At 43.5% G+C, this 27956-nt stretch overlaps 1 protein-coding gene and 1 long non-coding RNA gene across 3 annotated transcripts in view; one reads left to right on the forward strand and one right to left on the reverse strand.

Moving 5' to 3' along the window:
* LOC144773540 (uncharacterized) overlaps positions 1–13759 on the reverse strand; it is a 332017-nt gene extending 318258 nt beyond the window's left edge. Inside the window, exon 1 of the long non-coding RNA XR_013600002.1 lies at positions 13606–13759. This is a non-coding gene — a long non-coding RNA (uncharacterized LOC144773540). The remainder of the gene's footprint in view (positions 1–13605) is intronic.
* Positions 686–23475, forward strand: PHOX2A (paired like homeobox 2A). Of its 2 annotated transcripts, XM_078658622.1 has the most exons (3): positions 686–1427; positions 7385–7572; positions 18316–23475. In XM_078658622.1, exons 1-3 carry the CDS (start codon positions 1205–1207, stop codon positions 18745–18747), a joined length of 843 nt encoding a protein of 280 aa, XP_078514748.1. In that variant the 5' UTR covers positions 686–1204; the 3' UTR covers positions 18748–23475. The 2 variants fall into 2 exon arrangements, 1 of the variants encoding a protein (XP_078514748.1); XR_013600001.1 differs by lacking the exons at positions 686–1427; positions 7385–7572 and adding an exon at positions 13869–14179 and having other exon boundaries at positions 18316–18451.
* The last annotated feature ends 4481 nt before the right edge of the window (positions 23476–27956 follow it).

Genomic DNA, 27956 nt, shown 5'->3' on the forward strand with positions numbered 1-27956 from the left:
AGCTTAATAATCGGCTAATAAACGACTAACGACTAAGTAACACGGTCAAAAGGAAAACATTGAACAACAAATGTAAAGAAAAGAAAAGAAACGAAAAAAATGGACAGTAATATACAGTCACCTACCAATAGAAAAGGTCCTGTTAAATGAAGTGACCGAGGCTGAGGGATGGCATGAAATGGCCCGGAAATATTGGCAGCTTGACTACCTTCGAAAACTAAATAAATAAGACAAGCCTAATTTAATTGTTGGTTTTAACGGGAGAAAAATTGTTACGAAAATCAAATAAGATAAAAGAATTAGTGAAATCCGGTTTGTTCTAAAAAATAAAACCCAAGGTGTAATTAAATTACACCGGGTTAGCCTCTAATACTCTGGTGTTCAGGCTGCAAAATGTCTTCAGTGTTTTTAAAATAACGTATTACCTCCGTATTCTGAAACAAAAAAGTAAAACGGTATGAAAATGTACCCTTTTCTGAAAAGAGAAATGGAAAAGGGGCGTGCCGCCCCCTTCCCGAGGGGTTAAAAAGACAGATTAGTGATGCGCTCTGGGTGGGAGGGGACTGGCCTTTCCACTGCCCACTACAGAGGGACGAGACATTGTCATGCAAAGAGACCACCGCCTGGCATTGTCTCTCCCCTGCCTCTCACGTATATTTGAAGCATCTCATACAAGCCGGGAGGCGCATTCGCAGCCAGAGGGGTTCAGGCAGTGAGGAAGAGAGAGAGAGCGCGGGTTACTGCACTGCGAGAGAGCACCACGCACCGCGGAGACTCCTGCAAGCACTACACGGAGAGAAACTCGAGCACGACGGAGCGAGACATCCCAAACCCGAGGGGTTGTTCGGAGACAGAAGACCCTTGCCACCTAGGGGGGGATAAAAAGACGGACTTTCCGACATAAGGAAAAAATACAGCCTCCGCGCTAGAGGATGCAAACTGGAAGTCAAGTCCAACTCCCGTAGTCCTCGATGACAAGAAGATTGAGAGCGCTCTACGAGAGGTTTCGTTTTAGGGTTGAGAAAGAAATACAAAAGCAGTACAGGGCAGGAGAAAGACAGATTTAAAAAGAAGGGATGTCTGTTTGCCGCTAAGTCAGCTGTTGTGAGTGAACTGTTGCAGGCTAACACGGGCGCTCCGTCCCCGAGTTCTCCAAGACGAGAGGCTCCTCGGAGGTCCTTTCTAGACGGGCCCACCCTCCTCTATGTACACAATGGATTACTCGTACCTCAACTCGTACGACTCCTGCATGGCCGCGATGGAGGCCTCCGCCTACGCCGACTTCAGCTCCTGCAGCCAGGCTAACAGCTTCCAGTACACCCCTCTCAGAGGCAGTTTCGGGACCAGCCCGGGGTGCCCCCCTCTCAGCACGGCCAACTGCACCCTGGGGGCGCTGCGGGACCACCAGCCCTCGCCCTACAGCACAGGTAACGTGCGGCACTTGTGCCACTGTGCAAAGAGATTTGTGTATTGTATTTCTTTCTGTGGAGACCCTTGCACTAGAAGTGCTGTGGGTGAGACCACTGAGGCATTTAAACATTAAAGGGAGAATAAAGGATGCAGTGATGAAAGGCTATGGCAACAATTCACCAAGACGGTCAAATAGATTTAAAGCGTATCCACAATTACTTAAGTTGTTTTACAGCCACTTTAAAACACACTTGTGCACTATTAACACAACTGTTTAATATACAACCGTTTAATATACCACTGGCTCACGCTGGCTGGGGGCTTCATAGCGTTGTAACTGACAGAGGTTACCAGGCTCACTACTTTTATATATATATATATATATATATATATATATATATATATATATATATATATATATATATAAAAAACTGTTTTATATACTGCTTGCTCGCACATATGCTGCCATGTCCCGATGTTGTCATTTTGAACTGCAGACATCCGGATTTACCACCCACATAATGCTCAATGTATCCGCATTGTAAGGATGAAAGGCTTCCGCAGTAGTCAGTTATGACCCATGAGCGTGAAATGCTTACTAATGGAATGCTAAACATCATTATGCTCAAGTTATAGGCCTTTTATTATTGATGCCGAGTCATGGGAAAACTGAAGCAATGTCATTGTCATCACTATGGTGCCTGCCATGCTCTAGCATACAATGTCTTATGGAGGTGGCGGGAGTAGTATAAAGCACAGGAAAGTATCAATTGCTAAAAAATAAAAAGAATACAATACCCTTAGCCAAATGCGCGCTCTAGGGGCATCGAAAAAGCAGCAGCACGTAGGGTTGTGTCCCACAAAGGTCCAGGTAATTGTCCCTTTTAGTCCAGGTGTGTGAATATAAATCAAAATGTGGCAAGGGTGGCAATGAATTTATTGCAGAGGAAGTAATGCCTTCATATACCCGAGTTTGGCACGGGGAAAGAGAGGAGAAACTAGAACGTATTAGTCAATTTTGTGCGAAATAAAGAGATGTAAGTTATGTAGGAGAGGATGGAGGGGGCTTTAATCAGGTTAAGACCTGGAGAGTCACAGCACATTAATGGGTAATGAGGTTACCTCCGGCAGGTATCAGATTAAGAGATGGCCGCCAAGGTGGCACTGCGGGACTCGGATGAAATAATGCTGTCTTCCTCGGAGGGTCCTGTCAGACTGGAACAGAGGCGCCCGGTGCGCCCGGTGCGCATCTTGCAGCACTACAGACCTAAAACGCCATGCGAGGACTTCAGACCCATCTGAAGGTGGATGAAGAATTAATTTGTTCTCGGAAGTGTTTGAACACCGTAGCCGCCTCTATGCGCTAATAATGTCTTCAGACAAGATGCCGAAGGAGCAGGGCTACACAGAGCGCTTAGTCTGGGATCACAATGCGGTGATCCGAAGTTAGAAGTCCCATTTTCGGCCTCTACAACCTGCAATGTCCCTCTGCATAACTAACACATAGCATTTGATTTCGCGTGCAGCTGTCGATTTATTAGAGGTACTCTAGAAAGCGCCCTTCTTCTATTGGAAATGCACTGAAGGTATTTCGCAAGCGAATTCAGGCCATGTTTAAATCTACACTGGTCTTTGCGGGGGGAAGGAAAAGTGCTCCGAGGATCTCGGGTGTATGCGCCAAAGGGCACTTTAAAGTCCCTACAGCGTGAGTGGCTGTGGGCGCAGGCCATCTCCTTGGAGCACCCTTTGTATTTCTTGTTTGTGTTCTTTGTGGATGCCCCCCAGGTGAGGTGGATGCCTTCCTTGAGAAGCAGCACATCTTTTCTCCCTCCTCTCTAATGCCCCATGGCGGGATTTCCAAAGAGGATCCCTATGAGGGACATGTCTGCAATCTTCCCCGCCCCCCCGGGGATCTCCACAACATCAGCACGCAGCGGCACAAAAGGCGAAACTTGACCCGGCGAGAAGATACAGCGCAATGGCTCTTTATTCCATTTCAAAAGGTCGAAAGCTGTTTTCACCTGACCCGCTTGACTGCACGAAGAGTAGAATCTGTGATAGTCCCGCATTCTTCGCGATGGAAGAGGACTGCTTACCACATAGTGGAATATTTTTGTTAGGGTCTAATTGTCGTAGTTCAGTATTAACTGCAGTTGTTGAGTACCCGTTGCGTTAGCCATGTACTATTTGCAGTAGTTCAGTATTTTTTTCAAATAGTCCAGTACTATTCATGAGTCAAGCATCCATTGCAACAATGCTACATTCTCCTGGCATTCATGCACTGTTTGCATTAGTGGAGTATTTAATATGAAAAGTCGGTTATCATTTGACCATTGTCAAACATTCTTTGTGATAGGTAATTATTCTTCGTCATTGTCTTTTACTGTTTGCAGCAGGTGGACCTGGTTTGTGATGGCTGTGCGGTATTCGTGATATGTCTGCATGCTCTGGGCTAGTCCAGTATTCTGGATAGGTGAGCGTGTTGGCGACGCATGTGCATTATTTGTAATAATCAATTTTTTGAAACAGTCAGGTACTTGTTGCAATAGTTGTGCATTAGTTAGGATCGTTCAATATCCTCCTTGACTGCAGAGTTCATTTGCAGTAGTTATCTGCTATTTGTGATTTTCCAGAATTCTTCATGACGGCCCAGAACAGACTATAAGTAAGCTCTATGAAAGTCACATATTGTTGGTGAGCATCAGTCACTCTTTCCTGTAGCGGGGAACGGTTGGAGACTGTCAAACATCCTTCCTAAAAATATTCTGACAGAAGAGCACTCTCCGTGGCTAATAAAGTATTATCAGCCAGAGTCAACCGTCCGTCCTATACAGGGCTCAAGTACCGTTTGGAAGAGCAGTGTGTTATTTAGGACAGTTGGGTATTCTTTAGGGCAGTAACACAACCTGCGTGGTGGTTGAACAGTTCTGCAGTACTCCAGTATTCTCTAGATATTAATAGTTGCAATATTTAAACAGGCTTTTACCTAGTTTACTTGTCTTTGTGACTGTTGAGTAATATTTGTGACCGTGGAGTATTTTCAGTAATGCAAGAATAGTCCCAGTAATAGTGGAGTATTCATAGTCGTAGCTTTGTTTTGACAAATTCTTTGCAATGGAAGCACATTATGAGTGTCTGGTATTTTCCATGATAGGCAAGTATGCTTTTCCCAACAATTGACCATTATTTGGCAAGGAGTAGTCCTTGACAACAACCAAGCGTTATTTGTGATGGTTGAGTATTCTTTGCACTAACTGAGTATCTTGCGTCATATGGTAGTTTTGTTAATAAAAGTCAAGCTTTCTGTACAAATGAGTGCTCTTTATAGGAGCTTATTCTTTGCGAATGCTGAGCATTCTGTGCAATAGGTGCATTTTATTTAGGGGTGTTTCTGGCACATTCAAGCATTTTGTGATGGCATAGCTTCTTTGCGATAAACAAGCATTTTTGTGACAGTCGAGGATCCTTTGCAGTAATCTTGCATACTCTGCAATAGGTGCTTCTATGCAGCAGTTTGGTATTCCTAGGAGCATCCTTTACGATAGGATAGGGAAGTCTTCCCAAGTGTACTCTTCATTTAATCTTTGGATACGCAACATTCACATAGTGTCAGCATAGTAGGAGTGCCTTCTTGTAGCTACAATTATTTTAAGGAAATCCACCATCTGCACTTGCTACCTACATTTCAAAGAGAAGGTCAAGATTTAAGGAGGAAGAAAAAGAAGGTGCAAGGCTGTATCCACCAAAAGTCAGACGTTCCTCCGTAGTGAAGTAGCCTCTTTCTATGTGAAGGAGTCAACCCATAAACCCTCGCATTCATTTATTTAATTCTTTTGACATGATCATTCTCATGGTGATAAGAAAAAAATAATGAAGGTAAGGTATAAAAAAGGATGACCTACAGGAATGGAATGACCAATGGGGGACAGTCCTCGTGAAATGACTTCAGCCTACTTCCTAGTGGTCCCTTCAGGAGTAATAGCCTTTTCAGGTCGCTAGAACTCCAGAGAGTAAGGAAGGTATAATCTAGAAATCGTCAAGAATGGGTTAGGCCTCTGACTGGGTAGCGGAAAGGTCTGGTTTGTTCTACCCGGATGATAGGATGTCAGCCCATCAATAAATGGTCATACACACATATGAACCAGCACACACATGTTATGAAAGAACAGAAAAAGACAGGTGAGCCAATGTGTCTATAAGAACACACAAATCAGATGGCATCACAGTAGAACCCATGTGCCACTAAAGCCAATTTCCTCATCGATCAATAGAGAATTCTGGGTCTAACTTGCATATGCCACCACATAACTGTTGGGTGTGTTTGCATGGTGCATGACACAGGCTCCTCAGTCAGAGGCTTTAAAGTATAGCATTATTCTCCTATGAGATCAGGGTTTGTGGTAACATGATAATAAACAACATGGCCAAAAGATTTGTAGATGTCAAGAGAATCCATAAATGGAATTACTGGACCTCAATACAAATTAGCCTTTATACATTTATTACTTTTCATGACAAAAGAGAAAATTCTATTCTAAGCATTGGTCAAAACCTGTCACCCACAGAAGCTCAATACAGTCTTTCGTTTAGTTTAGTAATGACCCCAGAATCAAGAGAAGGCTTTTCTGGGTTATAATTCGCAAGGATGCAACATTTACAGTGCATTATTTAAATATGGTTTAGTAGGATGTAAAAATGATTTAATGTGGGGGAGGCGTGCACTGAAAGCAGCAAGTTGAACACAGCAATATGTAGTAAAAAGAACAGGAATGAATAATTAACTTTACGTAGTCAGTAAAGGATTTCACAGAAGACTTTCTAGCTTTTAAAATGCAGTTTTAAAAGTGCATTTTGTGTGCTGGACCAGTGGGTTGACAACTGCTTTTTGCAATTTTCCCACAAAAAAACAGAGACAGCTGATTGCACAGAATTCTTGTGTTTTATTTACGTTTCAGGTGTAGATTGATGATTGATTTAAGGTATTCACTCAAGTGCATATTCAAAGCATGCTTGTGCTTAGAAAACAAAACATTAATTGACCATTAAGGAGAAAGTAAAAAACATATGTAGTTACTGTGATTATGCAAATATTTCACAATCGTAACACCATTTCTGTGAACACTACTGGTTGTACAAAAAAGTGATATATGGGATGCTTAAGCTAATCTCGGCCAGTGGTAATTACTTGGGCCACATCCTAGTCCATTGATCTTTTGCAACCATGCCACGTCAAATGAAAAATCTAGCCATACGCAAATCAATTTTCGTCCTGCTCCAACAGGGACAGACCAGCACAAACTGCCAAGTGAGGTCATCTCTTAACTGTAACATAAGCAAACCAATTCCGTTTTCAGTTTATTTGGGGCTTTTCAGTCAGCTGCAGCTTGGTTCCAGTAACACAATTAGCACAATATCCACACCTGTCCCGCTCAGAATGTCACAATGAAGAAAACAAAAAAAGTGATGAATGGAATGCTTGAATTTATGTCATCCCAAAAAAAGATAGTCTGGGATGTGGCCATAGTAATTACATGGGGCCGAGATTAATTCAAGTTTTCCATCTATCACTTTTTTGGATTTTTGGTTGTACAAAAAGCAACAGTATGCAATTGTACTTGTTGGGCACGGATACACCACCGTGATGGCACTGATTGGGATAGTAATATTAATGAAGGTAACATAGTCAAATATAGAACACAGAATAAGTACAAAGGACAGTGATTTGTATTTATAGCCACAGCAATAACATAAACGACTTGAAATCTATGAATTGTGACGTTTGAAACTTTGGGGTAAAAAGCTGTGGCTTTTGCACTGTAAGAAAATAGAAGGGCTGGATTTTGGAACCATTGTAGTTAGGCAAATCCCAGATACATGTTTTGTGGTCTCTCTGAATTGCTCTCACCTCGCGCTCTCCATCTTGATAAACACAACGTTAAAGTCCTTAAGCTTAGTCTTTTTTTTTCTCCTTCAGTTCCCTACAAGTTCTTCTCTGACCCCTCGGGTATCAACGAGAAGAGGAAACAGAGGCGTATACGAACCACATTCACCAGCTCCCAGCTAAAGGAGCTCGAGAGAGTCTTTGCAGAGACGCACTACCCAGACATCTACACCAGAGAGGAGCTGGCGCTGAAGATCGACCTCACAGAAGCTAGAGTTCAGGTGAGCTAGCTTATGGAATGACCACTGTAACCATGTTTGGACTGGGTTTGTGTCCAAAACGTTCTCAGCACCGTATATGGTACAGCCATTGTAATTGTAACATTGTGCTTTGGGTCCATAAGAAAGTATAGGGGAACACATCTATCAGGCGGCCATCACAATCATGAACACACGTTTTTTTTTATCTGGTGCTATAAGTTTATGGTGCCTAAACTTGAAATCACGTCTACACCCCAAATGGTAAACCAGATCAAAACTAATACCTACTTCTAAATGGGATCTCGGTTAATTTCAGTGACGCACACTGCAGAAACTTCACCTGCAGATGTAAAGGTAGTTTGGGGCATTCCACTGGGGAAGGAGAGGGTGAAAAAAGAGCAAGAGATGGAAGGTCTTTTCACTGCCTGCACCAAGACTATGGCATAATCATCCTGCAACCTTGAGCATTACCATCACCGTGCTGGGCTTCAAAAAATAAACAACCTTACTAATCGGTGAATCCTTCTGCAGGATGTCACAAATGCCACCCACCCATCCACGACACATCAAACCAAAATTAATCATGGAATGCACAGTTCCCTCTCTTTGTACTGTGCTCAGTTACTAGCAAAGGTACTGTCCCTCTTAAATAACCGTCACTAGTGCATTGTGCTTTAATAGGTAATGGCATTTAGCCATGAGCTCCTAAGAAAGAACTATACGTATTAAGAGAAGGTTCAGGCGACAGACACTGATAAAGATGCTCATTGACAGATACGTGTTCTGTTTTGAGGCAGGCACAACAGGTTGAAACGCTCTATAAAAGGCAGATGTGATCCAAAATGGATGGAAGAGAATGCACAAAGATGAATTACTAGTGGTTCAAATTATTTCTGGTACTTACATACATAATTTATGTGCACTCCAAACCTCCCTACCCCCCAAACTAGATTCATACACCCCAGCTCTGATGCTCAAATTCTAGTTTATTTACTACTCAGCTGTATTACGTTGTCTACCCCTTAGTTCCTCACTTTTTCTCTGTACCCTTTGATTTGTCTAAGCTTTTTAGATCAGTTTGGACTATAAAGCTACAAGCATACATCACATCTCTTTAACAGGCATCACAAGCTGCATAAAAGAAATGGTTTGTTCATGTGTCACGAAACTTCTGTGGTTGCACTTCTGGGCAAGCCCCTCATTGATACAACTCCTCGAAGGTGATTACTTTCCAGTGCTACAGTGGAGCCAGTGTTTGAAAGGAAAACGGTGTATAAAACTGAGAAAACATGGGTATCAAACAATATTATAGGTGATTTTACACTAGTGTTCACCTTTTGTTTAAAGGCTTGTGAAGATCAATTTGAGGCAGCTTCAAAATCAACCACAAATAGCCACCTTTACACCCCTCTAATGCTTCACACAGAACAGTATACCGTAACCAAAAGACCGTGTAGAATAACAGAACACAGAGTAAAAGTTCATAATGCATCTTACCCTAACACAACACATTGTAACATACGGCTTAAGTAAACAACCTAACTCAATGAAACAGACTAAAACACTGGAACGAAACTCAAAGCATCACACTGCAAGATAACAAAATGCATCCTAGTAACTTAGGACAAAGCAACATAACATACTGCAACCACATTACACCAGAGGAAAACATACACAATGCATCCTCGAGCAACATATAACATATCAAACTATCGAACGTAACTAACAAGGAAATGTAGCCTAAAACATCATAATGATACATACTGTATTACATAGAAAAACAACATCCTGCTGACATAACCTAACATAAAAAAACATAATGCATTGTATCACAACAAAATGTATCCAAGTGCATCGTTAGGCAATATAGTAGAATCCAAAATGATATAGTAATTGCAACGTATTGTAATGCAACATAACACACTCATAATGCGCCTTAACATAAACAACATCATAATATCATGCAACAAACCCATCTTGACCAGTAGGCAACAGACTGTGTGAGCATCAGCTTGACACAATGGAAATCTATAGTCAAGGCCCTCGCGCTTCCTTTTTTCACAGAACCCATAGCAGAAAGCGAACGAAAATACAGGCAAGTATTTTTCTGCACCTTACACTACACCATGCCTCTGTGCGGTGCATACAAATCGAAGGAGTAAATGAGTGGGAAATGTTCATTTACATATTTCCCTAATTTCCTTATTTTCTGCGGAACAATCATTGTCCCACGTTGAGAGAAGCCATCCCTCCCCCCTCTTCTCCTGGGAAATATGGGGTGTTTAGAGCACTTAGAGCTAAATTTATTTGGACAGTTGCAAACGTGTTTGGGAATATTGTTGGGTGTGTGCCACAATCTCATACGTTACGGGCATGACACTCCCCTGGGAACGCACGACCTCCATCAAGAAACTTATTTTGGAATTTTCTGCTTTTTGATTAAAACTTGTACATTGAAAATTCTGCAAATCTTGATACTGTGATTAGGCTTTATGAATGATTGCCATAAATTTTACTTTTGCAGCTGTAAATTGCTATTCTGATTACCAAATATTTTGTGAGAGGGGATGTCATGTGCCATTTTTAATAAAAATAACAATCCTAGGCAACTATGGGGTCCTTAAAGATATTAGGTACAATGGCACAAACGAAATAATTTGTAGGCACAACACAATAAAATTAATGCAGTGTACAGGAAAAATTAACAAAAACAACTAGGAGATGAATCTTATTCATTTATTTTAAAATATACAAAACATGAAAAAGGGGATTTTAAAAATCACAGAAATATCACAATTAATCATAAAAAAGTTTCAACATATACATTCATATCGGTAATCATGTGTAAAAAACACAAATACAGTCATAAAAAACAACAAAGTGGATTAATTAATAGTCTCTACGCGCGTTTCGGCGTGACACACGCCTTCTTCGGGAGAAACACTTGAAGATTCTAAAAATGTTTTGTAGGGAAATACAATGGATGCCAGAGAGCAAGTCAAATTATATGTAATTCTGAAACGGAACAAGGTCCTATCAAGGGACTACTGTATGAACCCAAAATAGACGGTGGTCTGATAATATGTTCGCAGTGAGTTGGATTGAAATTACTTTCACTGCGCCTTCCGAAATCAGGTAAACCTTGATAGTTATCCGATATAAGACTATCAGGAACAGAAGATTCGACAATTATGGAACTGAGCTACAGCTAAATATATGAAGATAACCGGTGGTAAACACTTAGTCTGTGACGTGATAATATCGTCTCAAACAGAATCTTAAAAGGATGCAGATCCTGTGTTCACATAATGGGTATTATGGGCATGGATGGCCACATAAACCCGATGAAGGTAATGTTCAACTGCAGCACACGAAGCGTCTACAGGGATTCCGGAATCCCCACCCATTATGTGAACACAGGATCTGCATCCTTTTAAGATTCTGTTTGAGACGATATTATCACGTCACAGACTAAGTGTTTACCACCGGTTATCTTCATATATTTAGCTGTAGCTCAGTTCCATAATTGTCGAATCTTCTGTTCCTGATAGTCTTATATCGGATAACTATCAAGGTTTACCTGATTTCGGAAGGCGCAGTGAAAGTAATTTCAATCCAACTCACTGCGAACATATTATCAGACCACCGTCTATTTTGGGTTCATACAGTAGTCCCTTGATAGGACCTTGTTCCGTTTCAGAATTACATATAATTTGACTTGCTCTCTGGCATCCATTGTATTTCCCTACAAAACATTTTTAGAATCTTCAAGTGGTTCTCCCGAAGAAGGCGTGTGTCACGCCGAAACGCGCGTAGAGACTATGAATTAATCCACTTCGTTGTTTTTTATGACTGTATTTGTGTTTTTTACACATGATTACCGATATGAATGTATATGTTGAAACTTTTTTATGATCAATTGTGATATTTCTGTGATTTTTAAAATCCCCTTTTTCATGTTTTGTATATTTTAAAATAAATGAATAAGATTCATCTCCTAGTTGTTTTTGTTAATTTTTCCTGTACACTGCATTAGTTTTATTGTGTTGTGCCTACAAATTATTTTGTTTGTGCCATTGTACCTAATATCTTTAAGGACCCCATAGTTGCCTAGGATTGTTATTTGTATAAATATTGCGCCCTGACCTAGGAACTTGTTACTAGTCTCAGGGGGTCCCTTTTTTATATATTCACAATGTGCCATTTTTAAACCATACGCAATTTCACAGCATTGGATACCACTGGTTGAGTCACTCATTTATTTAATTTTCATAAACTGGACAGTCTAATAATACAATACCAGTGATTTCAACATGTTGCAGCAATGACAAACAACTTCAATAAATTTGGTTTTCCGGAGGACACAAATTTTTTATTATAATCTCATATTTGAATGCTTATTACTGATCATCTCTTTACCATTTTGGGCAATGAAATGGTCCTGAGGAGATCAAATCTTAGGTCTGGCTAGGCATGTTTAATGCACAGTCCGGTGGGAAACATGCACAGGCTACCAGTCCCAATCTGAGTGCCGAACCACGTCACTTAGACCAATCACAATGGTACATTGCAGCATTGTGATTGGCTTAGGGGAGCATGTGTGCTTCCTTCCTCCGGGACACGCCAGGAAGAGAAGCAACAACAGGGAAGAGATGGCGACCGAGAAGAGGTATGTTAAAAAAAAAAACTTTTGGTTTTTTTCACTCGGCCTGTCACCCCCTTTCCCTGCCACCCCCGTTTCCTTCCAACCGCCACCGACCTCCTCACTTTACAACATTGTGTGATCCAAGGCAAACCTCTTTATATCTCTCTGCCTCAGTTCCCTTTTCATGCAGAAACAGCACACAAAGAAGCTTAAGCTCCAGTTGAATGTGCTGTGTACAAGGCAGAAAAGGAAAACAGATTTAGATGCAGGACAGGCTAACTTTAGAAGGGCTTTGTGTCAGTGAAGGCTGGCAGGGAACAGGGTGGATGAAAAAACCAAAACACTTACCTCTTCACAGGCGCTGTCTCTCCCCAGTCGTTGCTTCTATTCCTGGCGAGTCCCAGAAGCAGGAAGCACATAGGCTCCCCTAAGCCAATCACAACACAGCGTTGTGATTGGTCTGAAAGTCTGTGGTTCGGTGCTCAGACGGGTACTAGGAGCCTGTGCATATTCTCCACCAGGCTGTGCAATACAGCCTGATGGGAAACATGCAAAGTGTGCATGACGATTTGGCAGGCCCAAGTCCGCCACCCAAACAGTCATGCTCACTTAGTGTGCCCACCACTCCTCCCCCTGTGACCCAAGCCCCATCCTAACCTAGCCTTATAGCTACAAAAAAATAATTATAATAAAGTTATCATTTTATTTTTCCTTTTTTCACTGCTCTGAGAGCAATGGGGCAACGCTCCTCCCGCCTTAGTGGAGGAGCCGCCCCTGCATTGTGTACAGTTGCCACCTGACCAGATTTTTTTGTCCTGGCATGACCACTATCAGCTAAAAGTATTATTTCCCTTCTTTTAAACGTAAAATGAAGACCGCTAGTACGCACAGAAATATTTTCAAAAGTTTTTCACAACTTTCTACCCCATTCCTAAATTATTAAAGCAAACGGGGGATGATTTGTCAATCTACGAAATTAATACTGAAATGAATTAAACGGTCTTTTCATATACCGACTCCTAACACTGTTAGAATATGAAAACCTTTCATTTTTGGATTTATATTTTTCCTGCGAATGGTGCTACCTCCACTCTGTATAGTCTTGTAAGGTAGTAACCAAAATTATGAGCACTATTTCTCTGCAGCTTTCATACATAAATAATCGATTTACCTATTACGTACTGCAATGGCTGTCTCTCAATGTGTGTCAAAGTAGCAGCTCGCATGACACCACTCTAGTTTTCAGTTGGGAGGGTAATACTTGCCAAGTCGCCTTACCCGACAGCAAAAAAAAGTGTTGGCTTAATAAATCATAGTCTGAAGTATTTTTTTAAAATATATTTTAAGGAAATAAAGGTACTTTTTTTAGGTAACGCAGCCGTAACCTCGTTCATTTCGCTGTTGCTCACCAAATAAGTCCTTCACCCACGGCTTACGTTTTCTGTCTTTTTCGATAGAGTCGCCGAATCTTCAGTGAGGTGTCGGTTTTACCGGACACTGTCTCCGAGAGGCGCGCGTGCGCTTCCCGCGAGCCCCCTGCGCAGACGACGCACAGCAAACGTCGAGGCGCGGCCCCATTGAGTGCAACGGTCCGGGCGCGCGAACCCCCGCTTAGGTGACGCACGGCGACGAGCGAGCCCCCGCGTGAGTGACGCAAGGCAGACTACGCGCGGCTACGACTGTTTGCGGCTGCGGGGAGGCGCGAGCCCCAACTCATTTGATTTATGACACGTTCCTCATACTTTGCCCTCGGCTAGCGCCTGTATTCATTTTTTTTGTTTTTATTACTGACGTGTTAGTATAACACAAAAAGATTGTACGGACTTCCAAGATACATTAATTTTATGTGGAAGGATGCGAGGCCTGCAGCCCTACAAAATATGAAAGATGGTTATAATAACCAAAGAGTGATGGAGAGCGTAGAGATGAGGGAGAGCGCAGAGGAAGCAGGGATCTGGAAAAAGGAATGTGACAGAGAGGAAGGTAACAAGGTAGAAATAGCAATGGTGGGAAAGAGGATGGAGAAAAGAAATGAAAAAAATTGTGTGATAGTTTCCTCTTGTACAATTCAAACCTGTTTGATGCATACATAGAACCTGATAAGAGGGAGATTTGTTTGGGGGGGGGATGCATTTTCCTCATTGACTCACTTCAAGCAGAGGAGATTTGAGGCGGGAGATACCTAAAATAAAGCCATTTTGGGTTTAAAAAAATCTGGAGTCTCCCTCCTGAATCGGGTCTGTTGGCATGTATAGTAATGTGTCTTCTGAGTGGCAAGCGACCGCTTAGTCGCCGTGCGTATTTTAAAACTTTGTAGCAGGACTGTAATTTGGTTTCCAAGTTATTTCTAAAACTCAGTGTGTGTGTTAACCCCTGCAGAGTCCAGTGCTTATCTTTAATTACTCCTTCTTTGTCTCATTGTCCGCGTCAGGCATGTAGCAATCAGCGACCCTTTTCCAACTGGGCGTACAGTCTGGTCAAGACTGTATATTGATGTATGCCTGTTAGTATTTTTTTAATTTTTCTGTAGGGTGACTCCACATTTTCATCTGTTTTCTTATGGCTGTCTATACAGCTGTCTTTAAACATGCTCGTGTATACTTCTCTGCTCTGTCTGTATATCTGGCTGTCTAGCCACCTGTTTGCCTATACATGCCTGCTTGACTTTCATCGTACTGCCTGCTGTTTGTCTCTGTTTCTATACTTATATTTATGTCTATCTCTATCTCTCTGTATGTTTATGCATCTGGGTATGTATTTATTTCCTTCTGTCTTTACACCTATCTGTGGGGTCTCTTGAAAAATGATATATTCCTTGTTTTGCCCCAGCCCCTCTTTGGACTGACATCATGGTACCCTGTCTCCAGGGAGCTCTTTTAGAAAGGAGTCTGAATTTGCTTCCTGGATATCGGTCTTTGCCTATCACTAAATCTCCCCCCTGCAGTTCTCTTCTTTTGGCTTGTTGGCGCTTTGTGGCCTCAGCATTCTGTCTCTCTCAGCGTTGATGTGCCTGCCTGGTCCCTTTGTGGTTCATCTGGAAGCCACTTAGGATAATGTAGGATAGTGTCTACAACCTTCCAGCACAAGAAGGCAAAATGTGGGCCAATACCTGATGATATGGGCTCAGTAATGAATGAACGGCCCATTCCACATTCTGTTTGGTGGCCTGGGCAATGCGTGCAAACCTTTGATTCAGTACAAATAATCCCTTCTGATTTGTTGGTAAGCTTACATTGCTTTACACATAAAATTTGTAGATAATCTGTTGGGCTCTGTTGGATAAGGCATGGGGTAGCCATGATTTTTCTGAATTTTGGATTTCCACCCAATCACCGCAACAATGTAACGACCATCTGGCATGACCCCCGAAGCCAGCCCTGGTCCAGACCCAGGAAGATGATAGGAGGAGGAGGCTCAAGACTCCCTGTCGCTTGCCACATCTCGCAGGTTCGAACAGCCTCTTCAACTATTTCGTCCAGCCTGGGAAACCATACTTTGCTCAGAATTCGGCCGTTGGTCTTTAGCTATACCCTGGTGCTCCCCACGCACAAACTGGACAACATGCGTAGTCAAGCCTTAAGGAATCAGCCATCCAGACTGTGTACAGGAATGTACAGGAATTTATATAGCGCAAATCACCAAGCGGTTTCTAAGCGCTTGCTTAGGGAACCCGTCCTGGTATTCCCCTGTGAGATAACCCCGGAAGGGTATCCGCAAGGTGAAAGCCAGGCATCCCGCCACGAGGGACCGTTGTGGAGATTAAGCAAGCTATTGCCCAGAGTCGCAGAGTGTGAACCCGTGAATCGAGTAGGCACCGGAGCGAGAATTGTCGAGTCCATGGACATTTTAGGACCCAAGACCCCGCCGAACCGGGAATTGAACCCTGGTCCCGGGCTGACCTCTGCTTCCAGGTCTGCCTCCTCTAACCAGTGAGCCACACTTCTCCACTGTGTATGAGACCACCTTCGGTAGACACTGCCAGCTCATTCCAGACAAGGTACAAAGATGACAGGATACGTTGAGCTACTTCCGTCTGACATGACACATTTCCCTTGTGGATCTTCTAGTCTCCTTTTCTGATTTTTCCAACGTCAGCTGCAGGCAGTCACCTGCCTCAGACTTCCAGGATCTCATCAAGCAATATAGGCAGTGGTTAGGACCTCACTACCACGAGCCTCACACACTCCTCTGTTTAATGAGTTCTTGTCGCCTGCTTTAGGGTGGCAGGTCGAGTCATGAAAAACTTTCCACAGGGTTCTGAGCTCCAGCTTGTATTCGACTGACAGAGAGTGCTATTGTAATATCCAGTTATACCGATCCTTGAAATAAAAGGTAGATGGGTTTATTATCCGTGTAGGTAATGAACGGAGGTCTAGAAAGATACAAGTGGAATTATGACATCCACAGAGAATGGCGATGGCATCATTTTCAATCTGTGAATACCTCTGTTCCATGGGAATCTGAGCTCGGCTGGCATATGCAATGGGGTCCACTCACCGCAGGCCAGATTTTTAGAAATTACCACCCTTAACCCTTTGGGACATTTGGATAGAATCAATTCTGATTATTAAAGTGAACCTCCAGCCATGGTGTTATGGACACCACCAGCACTAATGCCAGCCCTGCTTGGACCTATCAAAGGGCAACACTATCCTGCCACAGGCAGGCCTACCTGTACAGGCAACTGATGGGCGCAAGCTGTTGGACTGCTCCACAACGTAACTTCCTCAGGCACTGGGAGTCTGACGTAGGCTGCTAGTTCCCTCTTGTCACCACTCTGTAGCGGCAATCAAGCCACACCAGGTATGTTGTGCAACTACGTTTACCCACGTAGAGCGCGGTCAGACCTTTTGTTGCCAGGAACGAACAAAGTAAAAACTTCCCCACAGAGTACAATAGGCACAGACTATTTCCACCCTGACCCAACTAGTATAGCACTGTCTGTTACTATAGATTGATCAGTATGCATGTTCGATTTCTGTTTTTGGGCCTGTCCATTTACATCACTGTCTGCCTTTCTTCTAGCAGTCTGTCTTGTTCTCTGATATATTAAGGTATATCTTTCTGTCTTTCGTGTTCTGCCTCTGAAATCGGTAGGGGAATCAAGTGTGTTCATGTAGATGTATCAGTTCATAGCAACAAAAGCAGAGCATTGTGCTAATGCATCGAGTCATGCGCTACCCTTGATTAACGTAATAATGCACACAAAACTCACACTTCTTGCATTTAGAACCAGCTGCATTAAAATGGCTGTATTTAGTGGGGCCGGTGCTGCTGGACTATGCCGCGTCAACATATAGTTGTAGCAGGGGAATTATGAATCAATGCACATACATCCCAAATGGCCTTTGTAAGCATTATCCCACGTGCCTTGAAATGTGCTGACGGAGCACTAGCACCACAAGCTGTCTCCTCTAACGCGCTTCATGCTAATGTTCATCCCGAGAGCAGCAGAGGCAGCCTCGCCTTTCAGTGGATCTTACCAGATGCAAATGCATCTGCCCTTGGAGGAACATATACAGTTCATTTATCCAGGACTATACAGTTCATTTATCCAGGACTAGAAACAGAGGTGGACGCAGTGGCAATCCAGTAAGGACAACAATGCAGGAAAACAATTCGGCAAGTAAATAGCATGATCGTCACAGGCTCTCATCAGGGATGTCATGAAATGTAGTGGAACTCAGCAGGGCAACAGTAAAGAGCTGCACGTGCTGCTTGGGAAGAATGCAGTATAATAGCATAAGGAGGAGGTGCACACATGGTACAAAGCCTGCAGTTACATGGCAGAATTCCCACAGAGCATGCTAAAATATGCAGCATTGCATTGCATTGAACATTGGTTATAGCAGAGGGGGAACCATGCAGTTTTTCGAAGAAGGGAATATCAAGGCATGGGTGGGTTGGTGTGCATTGCAATGGAGACAGCAATATTAGAGTGGGGGCAAGTGGTGCCATGCCTTGTGTCAGAGAATGTAATGTCAGCTCAAGAGGTGTAGACTCTGGTACCTCTGCATTTTGCTGCAGTTAGTACCTGTCTTTTCAAAACGAATTTGTCAATGTCACTAATGTAACCCACTTTCTGATTTTCCTTTCCTTTCTCCTCTTGCTACATGCAGGTTTGGTTTCAAAACAGACGGGCCAAGTTCCGCAAGCAGGAAAGAGCGGCCAACTCCAAAGGCGGCAACAACAACAGCAGCGGCTCCATGAACAAGAAGTCTGACGCACGCTCCTCGTCTGAAGATGACGAGTCCAAGGAGTCCAACTGCAGTCCCACCCCTGACAGCACAGCCTCGCTCCAAAACACTGGCGGCCTCAACAGCCCTGGTAGCAGCCTGAGCCCCAGTCCAGGCACAGTGTCAGCCCTTGGACCTAACCACATCAACCAGTCATTAAAGGCCCCTCTCTGGCCTGGCGTTACCACCAGTAGCTCCAACACAGCTGACCTACTGAAGGCCTGGCAACCGGCCGACGCAGTGCCCGGACCTTTCGCCGGAGTTCTGTCCTCCTTTCACCGGAAGCCCAATGCTCTCAAGACAAACCTGTTTTAGAAAAGCCTTGAACTGTAAAGAAAATTAGAGTTGTACAAAACAAACTGATTCCAGTGCCCTCTTCTGGGAAGTCATGGGATATCTCCTACCTCTCGTGAACTCTCCAGAGTCTTTCTTCCTTCTCTTCTTTCAACTAGTCCTAAAAACAGAGATGGGACTGGCTAGCCTGTCATCTTGTTTGGACCACATCCATTGCAGGACTAGGGAGTCGGACAGAACTTCAGGGGGACCTTGTTCTTTATAGCTCCATCTTTCTGTCTACAAAATACCCTTGCTCCATTTTTGAGGAACTTCCAACTTGAGGAATGAGTCACTTCACCAAAAGACAGAAAACATATTTCTTAAATAAAGTTAAAGTCACAGTTCTTTCAAAAACTCCTACTTGACAACTATAAATGGTCGTTTATTGTTGAAAAGTCGTCCCTTGCGCCATGGGGTTAAATTATTCCAGCAGAGAATGGAACAGCTGGACTCCTCAACTCGTAGTCTTCTTGAACAAATAAATCAATATTGCAGAGAAGAGAAGCTTATCAGCATCTAAAACAGGCAGGACCTCCTCAGGAAGGAAGAACGAGAAGAAGCCAACCTCTCATTGGCAGTCACTGTTTTACCAAACCCCCAAGTTACTGGTAATACTTCACATTGAGTCTGTGACATGGTGTTCTCGCAGATGACCAGTTTCCTCCCATGTTATCATGCCTTTGGCAATAGTACTTGTCCAACGCTGAGACATTATCACGTGCACCACAAGAGCACCCACAGAAATCTACTCCTATTTCATGCACTACGACCAACAGGACCACACATCCCAGAAGGTCATGCACTGTAGTTTCATAAGACATACGGAGACATCAAGTTGCCTGCCACAATTCAGTTCTTCGTATTGAGAACCAGTTATTGAAGGCGATGCTGTTCTCTCTTCTCTGAAGTTTAGGAAAATGTGGTGTTGATTCATTTTTACTCGACGAATTGTGTTGTTTGCTTTGTAACACATATCCTTGGCTCACTCTGTGCAGTTCCACAGTGGGAGCCACAATAGCCAAAAAATGACCTGCTTAATGTTTTGTCCTGCTGTCTATCCATGCTGTTGCTGTGGATAATATTCCCTGCAGCACACCCAGTAAGCAGGAGGTGAGCCCCAAAATGTAATATGTTACCATGTGGGTTCATAGGGTGCACACCGTACCCTATGGAAAGTGGGTCCTTTGTATATGAGACATCAAAGCATATAGGACCTGTGATGGAATTTTAAGGCACAACTCTGAGAGCAGCAGTAGAACTTTGTCTTTTTTTCTTTTTTTTCCACATGATTCTAAAAAGTCAGATTCCAACACTAAACATTCTAGACGGGCTGTATCTTTACCAGTACCAGTGCATCGTCATATTCATATCCAACCCTGGGAGCTGAGGTGGGTGTTTGAGGCAAAGAAACACAGAAATCAATGACTGCCAGGGACTGATTTCCGGAAAGGCAGATGATGCATGTGCGTTGCATTATACGGTGTTGGTCTCTGTGATAGAGGGGTGTAAAGTAAAACGGGTATACATTATATTGATATGTTTGAACTACGTTACTACGCAGTTGTCTACAGCACACTTACACTCTGATACACTGTTCTGAAGAAACAAAAAACTGAAGACAGGAAACTAAGCGTCAGAGGATAACAAATGTCAAATCCAGTCAAAGTGGTCAACTTTATACAGTCTGACCCAAACACTTAAACTAGAGGTATACGCTATGTTCAATAAGACACAGAAACTTGCTTCACTTCACTTACCAGTATCTAAGAAATGTAGGCAAGATTGTGCAATGCAGAAGGGATTCACCTGCCCTAAATAACATCCCCGGTTGACACAACACCAGACATAGTGCTCCCACAATCCTGGCCCCCGACCGAACAAGACGTCTTCAGAGGCATACGTCATGCAAAGTGCAGTTGCCCTGTTCATGGCAAGTATGGACCACTTAGCAACATCAACTGAGTATTGAGAAAACAGAGCCTCGGTTGTGCTGCCACAAACTGCAGTTCACTGTAACGGACTGCACTGCATTGGACAGTTAATGCATGCTTGGGGCACCTTATGTAACTGGCTTTGGCTTTCAAGCTAAGTCAGAAGTCTCATATAGAAAACCAGTAGTTGGACCAGGTAGGGAAGGTTATGCACCAGTTGCCTTCACTGAGGCTGATGGAGGATCAGTAAACAAATGCACTAGAAAAACAATGTTGACATTAATTCTCAAGTCACCTCGAATTAAAAGACCTCAAAACTGTAAAAATGAAGCACTATTGATGTCACACTCTGATATTTTAATACCCTCAAACTCAAATATCTCAAATTCCAGAGAGGGACCATTGTAACCACTACTAAACATCACAATACTTTGCGATTTGCTAGATTTGATTTTTTTTCGTTGATTAGCCCCACACTCACCACCATGTGATGGAACTGTTTACTGATTATTCTGAATACCGGTGCTACATGTGTGGCAAGTGATCCTGTAAATCATGTTAGGAAAAGGCCCAGAGAGGATTCCCATATCCGAGTAGAAAAGACACATGTTGGAAGGTGATGTTTGATTAGTCTGTCAAATGTTACCTTTTCTACTTTCACCTATGAGGATATCAACCTCTGGACTGAGAAATTGTTTATCGGTGTCACAATCGTATGCCCTCACGTGTGACATCTTTTGATGCCTTTTGCCTAGGTTTTCCAGGTCCTTGCATTGTATTCTGTTGATTTTTATAGACAAAGTTTTCTCCCTAGAATGAAATGGATACATGTACAAATGTCTGCGAAGATTTTACAAACACATTTGCAAACCAAAAAATTCTAAACATTCCTGTGCTTTGACATATGCAGATCAAAATTTGCTCTCCCTTAGTTGCAAGCCATATCTATGGTTCAAAGCATGTAAATAAGCAGCAAAGTGGTCGCTTCACGTCATTTATATCATGTTAATATTTGTCAGGACAAAATAAATTGTGCCTAAAAAATGGAACATAAATAAAATAGAGAAAGTTAACTTTTCTGTTCTGGTCAGCCATGTTACATTACCTAGGTTCTTAGGGATATTGGGTAAACCCTCTTTTCTCATAGCATGCAACACCTCACAAGGTCTTGCGTTACCTATTTTGAGGTCTCTCTGAGGGATCGGTGCAGCTCCCTGTTACTGCTGCACTAGATAAACCTACTATGAGGGCAATGTGGCTCAAGCACTTCACTTTATTGACATCTGCTCTCAACCAGTGTGCATGATTGTAGGGTAGAGTCTCTACGTCCTCATAGACAGTGATGGGACCATCTCAGGCCATTCGTGCATGAGAAGGATTTAGCAGTCCTAATTTTCGGACCAATGCTACATAATTTAACGAAAACAATGCAGGCCGCATGTTCTCATTAGATGGCATCTCCACAAGACTTGTGTTATCACTTTTGAGTATCATGGTGGATAGTACCAACCTGATAGCATCTGAAGTGAAATATGGAGCAACGCTGCAGTTATTTGTTGGTCCCAACGACTGCTCTGGAACATGCTTCAAAGAACTGCATGCCAATTGAAAAACATCCCCCGCTCTGCACAAAGGCAGTGAGGAAGTAAGAAAACAATTGACTTGATATCTACCGGTATGAGGGAGGGCACTATTCCTAGCTGATGGCTCAAAAGGCAGACATGACAGTGCATTCACATACGAATCTTCTATTCCAATATAGAATGAGCACATCCTGAGCAAAAATAAAACACAGATATGATGACAATGAATGATGGAATGTGCAGCCTCGAAGCGGTCTACCCTCCTTTTCTGAATGTTGCCATTTGCTGATGTTCTGGAGCAGCAGAATTGACCTGTCCCCAAGCTCTCCCTTCTTGGCAAGTAAAACAGCAGTCCATTCTCCATGCTTTCCTCATCTTCGAGGTATTTACGATCTACACCACCATTGGGTAGGTCCATATGGAAACGTGGCTAGTCTGTTCTTTTCACACATACACATCTTTTTTCGCTCGAGGATTTTATACATGTACCATCAACTGTTAAGCTTTGTCTCCAACAGAAAGCTTCAAATGGAGCGGAGTCAGGTAAAGGCTATGACAACTCAGTGGGTCAATCACGGACAGCACTATGCTTGTTTGTGGGTACTAAATCCATGCAGATCATATGAAGCAATGACTACACGCCTAGTTTGTCTGGGTTGACATAACATTTGAGTTCATAGTTGCTAGTAAACAGATGGGCTCAGTTTAGGCTTTTTTGTCAAAGATATGCTTGTAAGAGATGCCTGCGAGCTCCATTATGCCTTAAATTGTCAATTTTGTCGGTGACAGCAGACATTTGTCAACAGTTAGCCATGACAAAGTTGTAAAGTTGACCTGCATTGTGGTTACTGGTATCACTTTTTCTCTTGTGGTAACACTGGCTAGTGGAAAGCAGTATTTCCTCTCTTCAGAACTACTGATAGGCTGACTGCAATCTCGCAGCCTAGCAGTTCCTGGTCAGTCAAGGACAATTCGGGAACCCGCTTCATGAAACCAGCCGCCAAAACTTAAAATATGTTTTCTTTTCCCTTTAGCGTGTCGCAGTGCGTCACACAAGTTTATTAACTTATAGAATCTTTTTACGCTGAGATAATTATCCAAATGTTGTTTGCCATTTTTATTTTTGGTTGTTCTGTAATTTATTGAACTCAGTTGCAAATTATGCTATTCCAAATAAAACTTAATTTATTGAAGAAGTGACTGGTTCATTGTATTACGAGTGATCGCAAGAGACACCAAAAGCTGGTGCGGAACACAAAGAAAAGAGTCCAACAAATCTCGAATGAGAAAATATTTCATACATATCATTTGTTGCAGACAGGCATGCACTGCAGGCACGTAAAGAATCACTGTACACGTTAGCATGTAAAATCACAGATCTCCTTCTGGCGATGTGGACCTTTCCCCCAACTACTCTCTGAGCCCACATTCACCTACACCCACCGCCTCACCTGGGTGCTGAATCTAGTTGTTCCCCCATCAGTGTGTGCAACCATGCTGTTACAATGAGTTACTGGACGCCAATAGCAGCGAGCAAGGACAATGGTCTGATAAAAAGGAGACTGTACCCATTTTTCCCTAGTACCGTATACCTGCCATTCCCCCTCCCCTACAGAATAGCCTCCCCCGATCCCTAGAGTCCATTCACATGTCTGACCATTCCCATACCATTGTCGCTGCCACCATAGGAGTTTTGATTGCCAGTGGTAATGCAACACAGGCCGCCAGAAGTACATGTCTCAGCGGCTTACAGTGCCTCGAAGTGATGTCAACTATCACAGCCCTCTAGTCCTTTGTGCTACCTAAGAAGATTTGGGCAAAATATCACTTACAGTCTCGTTTTCATAAAACTGCAACCTATATGAATATATCCCATATTTCTAATTCCCTGTTTCTTTGTGTATTTGAGCCACTTCCACCCCACCTGGCCTAGTAGTGCGCTCCTCAGAATGTCTGCGGGCAGGATGTCACTTTGAAGTCTTCGCTCATCTTTTAGAGATGGCTTTTATTGGTTAAACTCACCCTATTGCTCCAATTGAAGAGAACGAGGACTGTCAGATCAAAATTGTGGACTGATATCCATATGAAACCACCTGGTTACCTCCCTACCAGTGACCCTGATAAGCAGTTTACTGTGCGCAAGCTTTAGGAGCAGAGTATACACGTCAGTATAAGTTACACACTGAGCCATTGACTTGCCCAATGGCTTGTTTAGACGTGGTACTCCTCTTGGCCATTACTGTATAGAGTGCACAAATTGTGCAATATTCGAGTGAGTGTAAATTACATGCTGGATGACTTTAGTTGCATGTGGTATACTATGTGCTATTGGCCATGTCAATTTCTTGTAGACATATTCACCAGGAGCGCAGCTGCTGCGTATCATGGCCTAAAGTTTTAGAATAAAGCGCTATGACACGGCCAGCGCTGGCCGCATCATTAGGCTTGTTTTTTCTTGCAAGGGGTGGGGCAAGCAACACTGCCAGAGAGGGACAGGGCAAGAAAAAAAACATGCGAGTGGGTGGAGCCTAGATGGACAGGGAGATGAGGGCAGCGATTACGAAGGACAACAGGGGGGGAGGGAGTAAGTAACATGGCAGAGCGGGAGGCTGGTGAGAGGGGGCAAGCAACACAACATAGCGCAACAGGAGGATTAAAGGGGGTAAGCAACAGCAAGGACAGTGGGAGGGGACAAGCAACATGAGCTCTTGAAGAGTGCTCCCACAATAAGAAAAAAGTAGCTCTGAAAGTGTGAGCAGCGGAAGGACAATTAGCAAGGAAGCGGTATTGGGGCCATGTTCCAAGGGGGGGCCGAAGTCAAGCCTGTACATGCTGACCAAAGTGGAGTAAGTAAATGAGAGTGACAATGAAGCCAGCCAATGGTAAGTAAGCAATGGCAGGCTCCAAGCTCCCTATAAGTAAATAAAATGTCTTGCAAGCGACAACACGTACTATCTCGGACGAGCCCTAAGAAGAGCCATTTTAGGCTCTTCTTGAAATATTGAAAGCAAGGGAGCGATCTCAGATGGTGATCCATGTTATTTATTAGGCAGCTAAGAATACGGTTTAGCAGCTGGATGGGTTGTGCTTGCATTTCGGGAACTCATTAGGATTGTGGTGAGGAGCCAGGCTCTTAGGTTACTCCAGAGCATTACAACCGTAGGCCTTGTACACAACACAACACTTAAGATGTAGAACATAACTCTATCTCACCCTGAGCTAAGGGAGCAATTTCAAAGCCTTTGCTCTGTGATTTGGTTTCTCGGGTTTCGACAGGGCCACAACTCTTAGTTCTGAATTCTTTGCATTTTGTTCATAACGTTTTTTTGGAGTGCACAAGAGAAGCTTATATATGCAAAAAAGAGATCAGCACATGGAAATTTCCTGATTCAAAGGTCTAGGAGCACAAGCATATCTACCCGCAGGTCAGATTTACTATTACAAACAATCCTCCAGTTTTACATATTTTTCATTGAAGAGAATCTCTGACCGGGGGTGCATGGAGCGTTCCCCGGGCAGTTGCACAGAAAAAGGTTTATGAATGACTCATAAGATCATAGGTCTACACAAACCTTTTTAGGTCGAGGTAATATCCGGTCTGCCGAAGGCAGACCGGAAGTCCGAGATTTATTGTCAGTAAGAGGGCTGCTTTATCCCTCCCTCTTTTTGGCTCTCCCTCCATTGGCTGGCTTCCTAAACGGAGGCCAGCCATTGGAGGAGAGAGCCATCACTCCGATTTAGCCCCGTCTTTTTCAGATTCGGGGGGTAAGTTTTGCTGTTCTTTAGACAGTGACGTCATCCGTCACTCAGAACAGCAAAACACACCCCCGAATGCGAAAATTACCATGCTTTCTCCGAGGCATTTCTGTTTTGCCTCGGAGAAAGACAGTGGTGGTTTCCAGAGCTGCTCTGCTCGTCCCCCCTTCCCTCCGCTCTCCTTCGTCCCGCTCCCCCCTCCCTCAGCTCTCCTTCGTCCCGCAGAATGTTAGCTTTCCTAATCGTGTTCAGGCAAAAATAACTGAATGCTGCTCATTAAAAAGCGAAAAATTCCGCCGCTCCTCGGCGTCCATATTAGTTTGTTTCCGGTGTTTTTGCATGAGCTGCGGGCTCGGGCCTTGACACCTGGTGTGATCTCAGAGAACATTCTGCACGGCAGAGATCACTGTTTACATACAGCTGGGGAGGGCCGCATGTGAAAGATCGGTGTATTTTATGCGGTTTTTTATATAGCGCGGACTTTACCCGAAGGTTTCAGAGCGCTTCACAAAAGGAACAGATCTGATACCTACTATATTAACAGCGTGGACGCCGTCTCCACTGCAAAGAAGTTTGTCCCTTTGGGAACATGCTTAACTTGTGCAGGAGACATTTTCCGACACAGCTGGGGAGGGCCGCAGGCGCGCCCCTCCCCCACGCACGGGAGAAGAGAGGTCGGGAAACAACAGTGAGGGTAGCAAGAGGGGGTAGTGGCCAAGGAGAGCAGACCGACCACAGTGGGGGTCGGCTGGAGCAAGGAGGTCGAAGAAAAGCCAGATAGGAGAGCAGGATAGTCACCGGACGTATATGAGGAGGAGAAAAACAGGTTGGGAGAGAAACTGCAGGGAACCCGAGACTGTAGCAGATAGGGGGTGGGGGGCGTTGCAGAGAGACAGAAGAGAGAGAGGCCACCGCGGGCAGGGGGGGGCTAATTCTGACAGAAGGAAAGAGTCGGCGTAAAAATGCATGCCAGAAGTTACACTGAAGTCCAGCAGGTGAACGAGAGACTGTTCGACTTGAAATACAGGAGGAGAGGTGAAAGGTCATGGAGAGGGAGCGTGAGACACCGAGTTCAGAGAAGAGACGTGAGAGCAAGCACAGAGCAAGAGACAGACGAGGGGTACCGTTAGAGAGGTGAAAAGCTGCAGATAGGAGGAGCGAGAGCCAAGACATTGGAGAAGAGAGACTTCAGAGTGGGCTTTGCACGAGAGACAGAACATATAAGAATGTGTGGGGGGAGAGACGGGTGGCGAAAGGACGAAAGAAGAAACCGCAGAGAGGGCAGTGAGAGGTGTGACGATGTGAAAGGTCGGTGTATTTTATTTTTATTTATTTTATGCGTTTTTATATAGCGCAAACTTTACCTACTTCACTCTCTAGCTCACAACTTCACTCTCTCTCTAACTCACTACCTCAATAACTCTCTATCTCACTAACTCACTTTCACTCTTTCACTACCTCTCTCTCTATCTCACTACATCACAACATCACTCTGTGCTTATATCTCACTACCTCACAACATCCCTCTCCCTCACTACCTCTCTCTTCCACTACCTCACTCTCTATCTCACTACCTCACTCTCTATCTCACTACCTCACTCTCTATCTACCCCACTCTCTCACTACCTCACTCTCTCTCTATTTCAATACCTCACGCTCTTTCTCTATCTCACTACCTCACTCTCTCTCTGCTAATGCAATAGGCATCACATATGCACAAAAAAGCTAATGCCAATAGAAATGACAATGCCATTTATTTAGGGATACAAAAAAGATACAAAAAAAATAATGAGCAATACCAATAGCTCTACCTATAATATTGCCGAGACCATTGCATTGTAAATGCTTGTTATAAGCCGTTTGCTACTCTGCTATCACACGTAAAAGTAGTGTTCCAGGGTGGAAAGGAAAAACTAGA

This window comes from Lissotriton helveticus, chromosome 8 (genome assembly GCF_964261635.1).
Source record: "Lissotriton helveticus chromosome 8, aLisHel1.1, whole genome shotgun sequence".
Lineage (NCBI taxonomy): Eukaryota > Metazoa > Chordata > Amphibia > Caudata > Salamandridae > Lissotriton > Lissotriton helveticus.

What these genes read in the sequence shown, in the direction of transcription:
- PHOX2A (XM_078658622.1), top strand. Translation starts at nt 1,205, where the DNA reads ATGTACACAATGGATTACTCGTACCTCAACTCGTACGACTCCTGCATG. An exon ending in GCCCTCGCCCTACAGCACAG is followed by an intron (nt 1,428 to 7,384) that starts GTAACGTGCGGC and finishes TTTCTCCTTCAG; the next exon opens with TTCCCTACAAGTTCTTCTCT. An exon ending in TCACAGAAGCTAGAGTTCAG is followed by an intron (nt 7,573 to 18,315) that starts GTGAGCTAGCTT and finishes TGCTACATGCAG; the next exon opens with GTTTGGTTTCAAAACAGACG.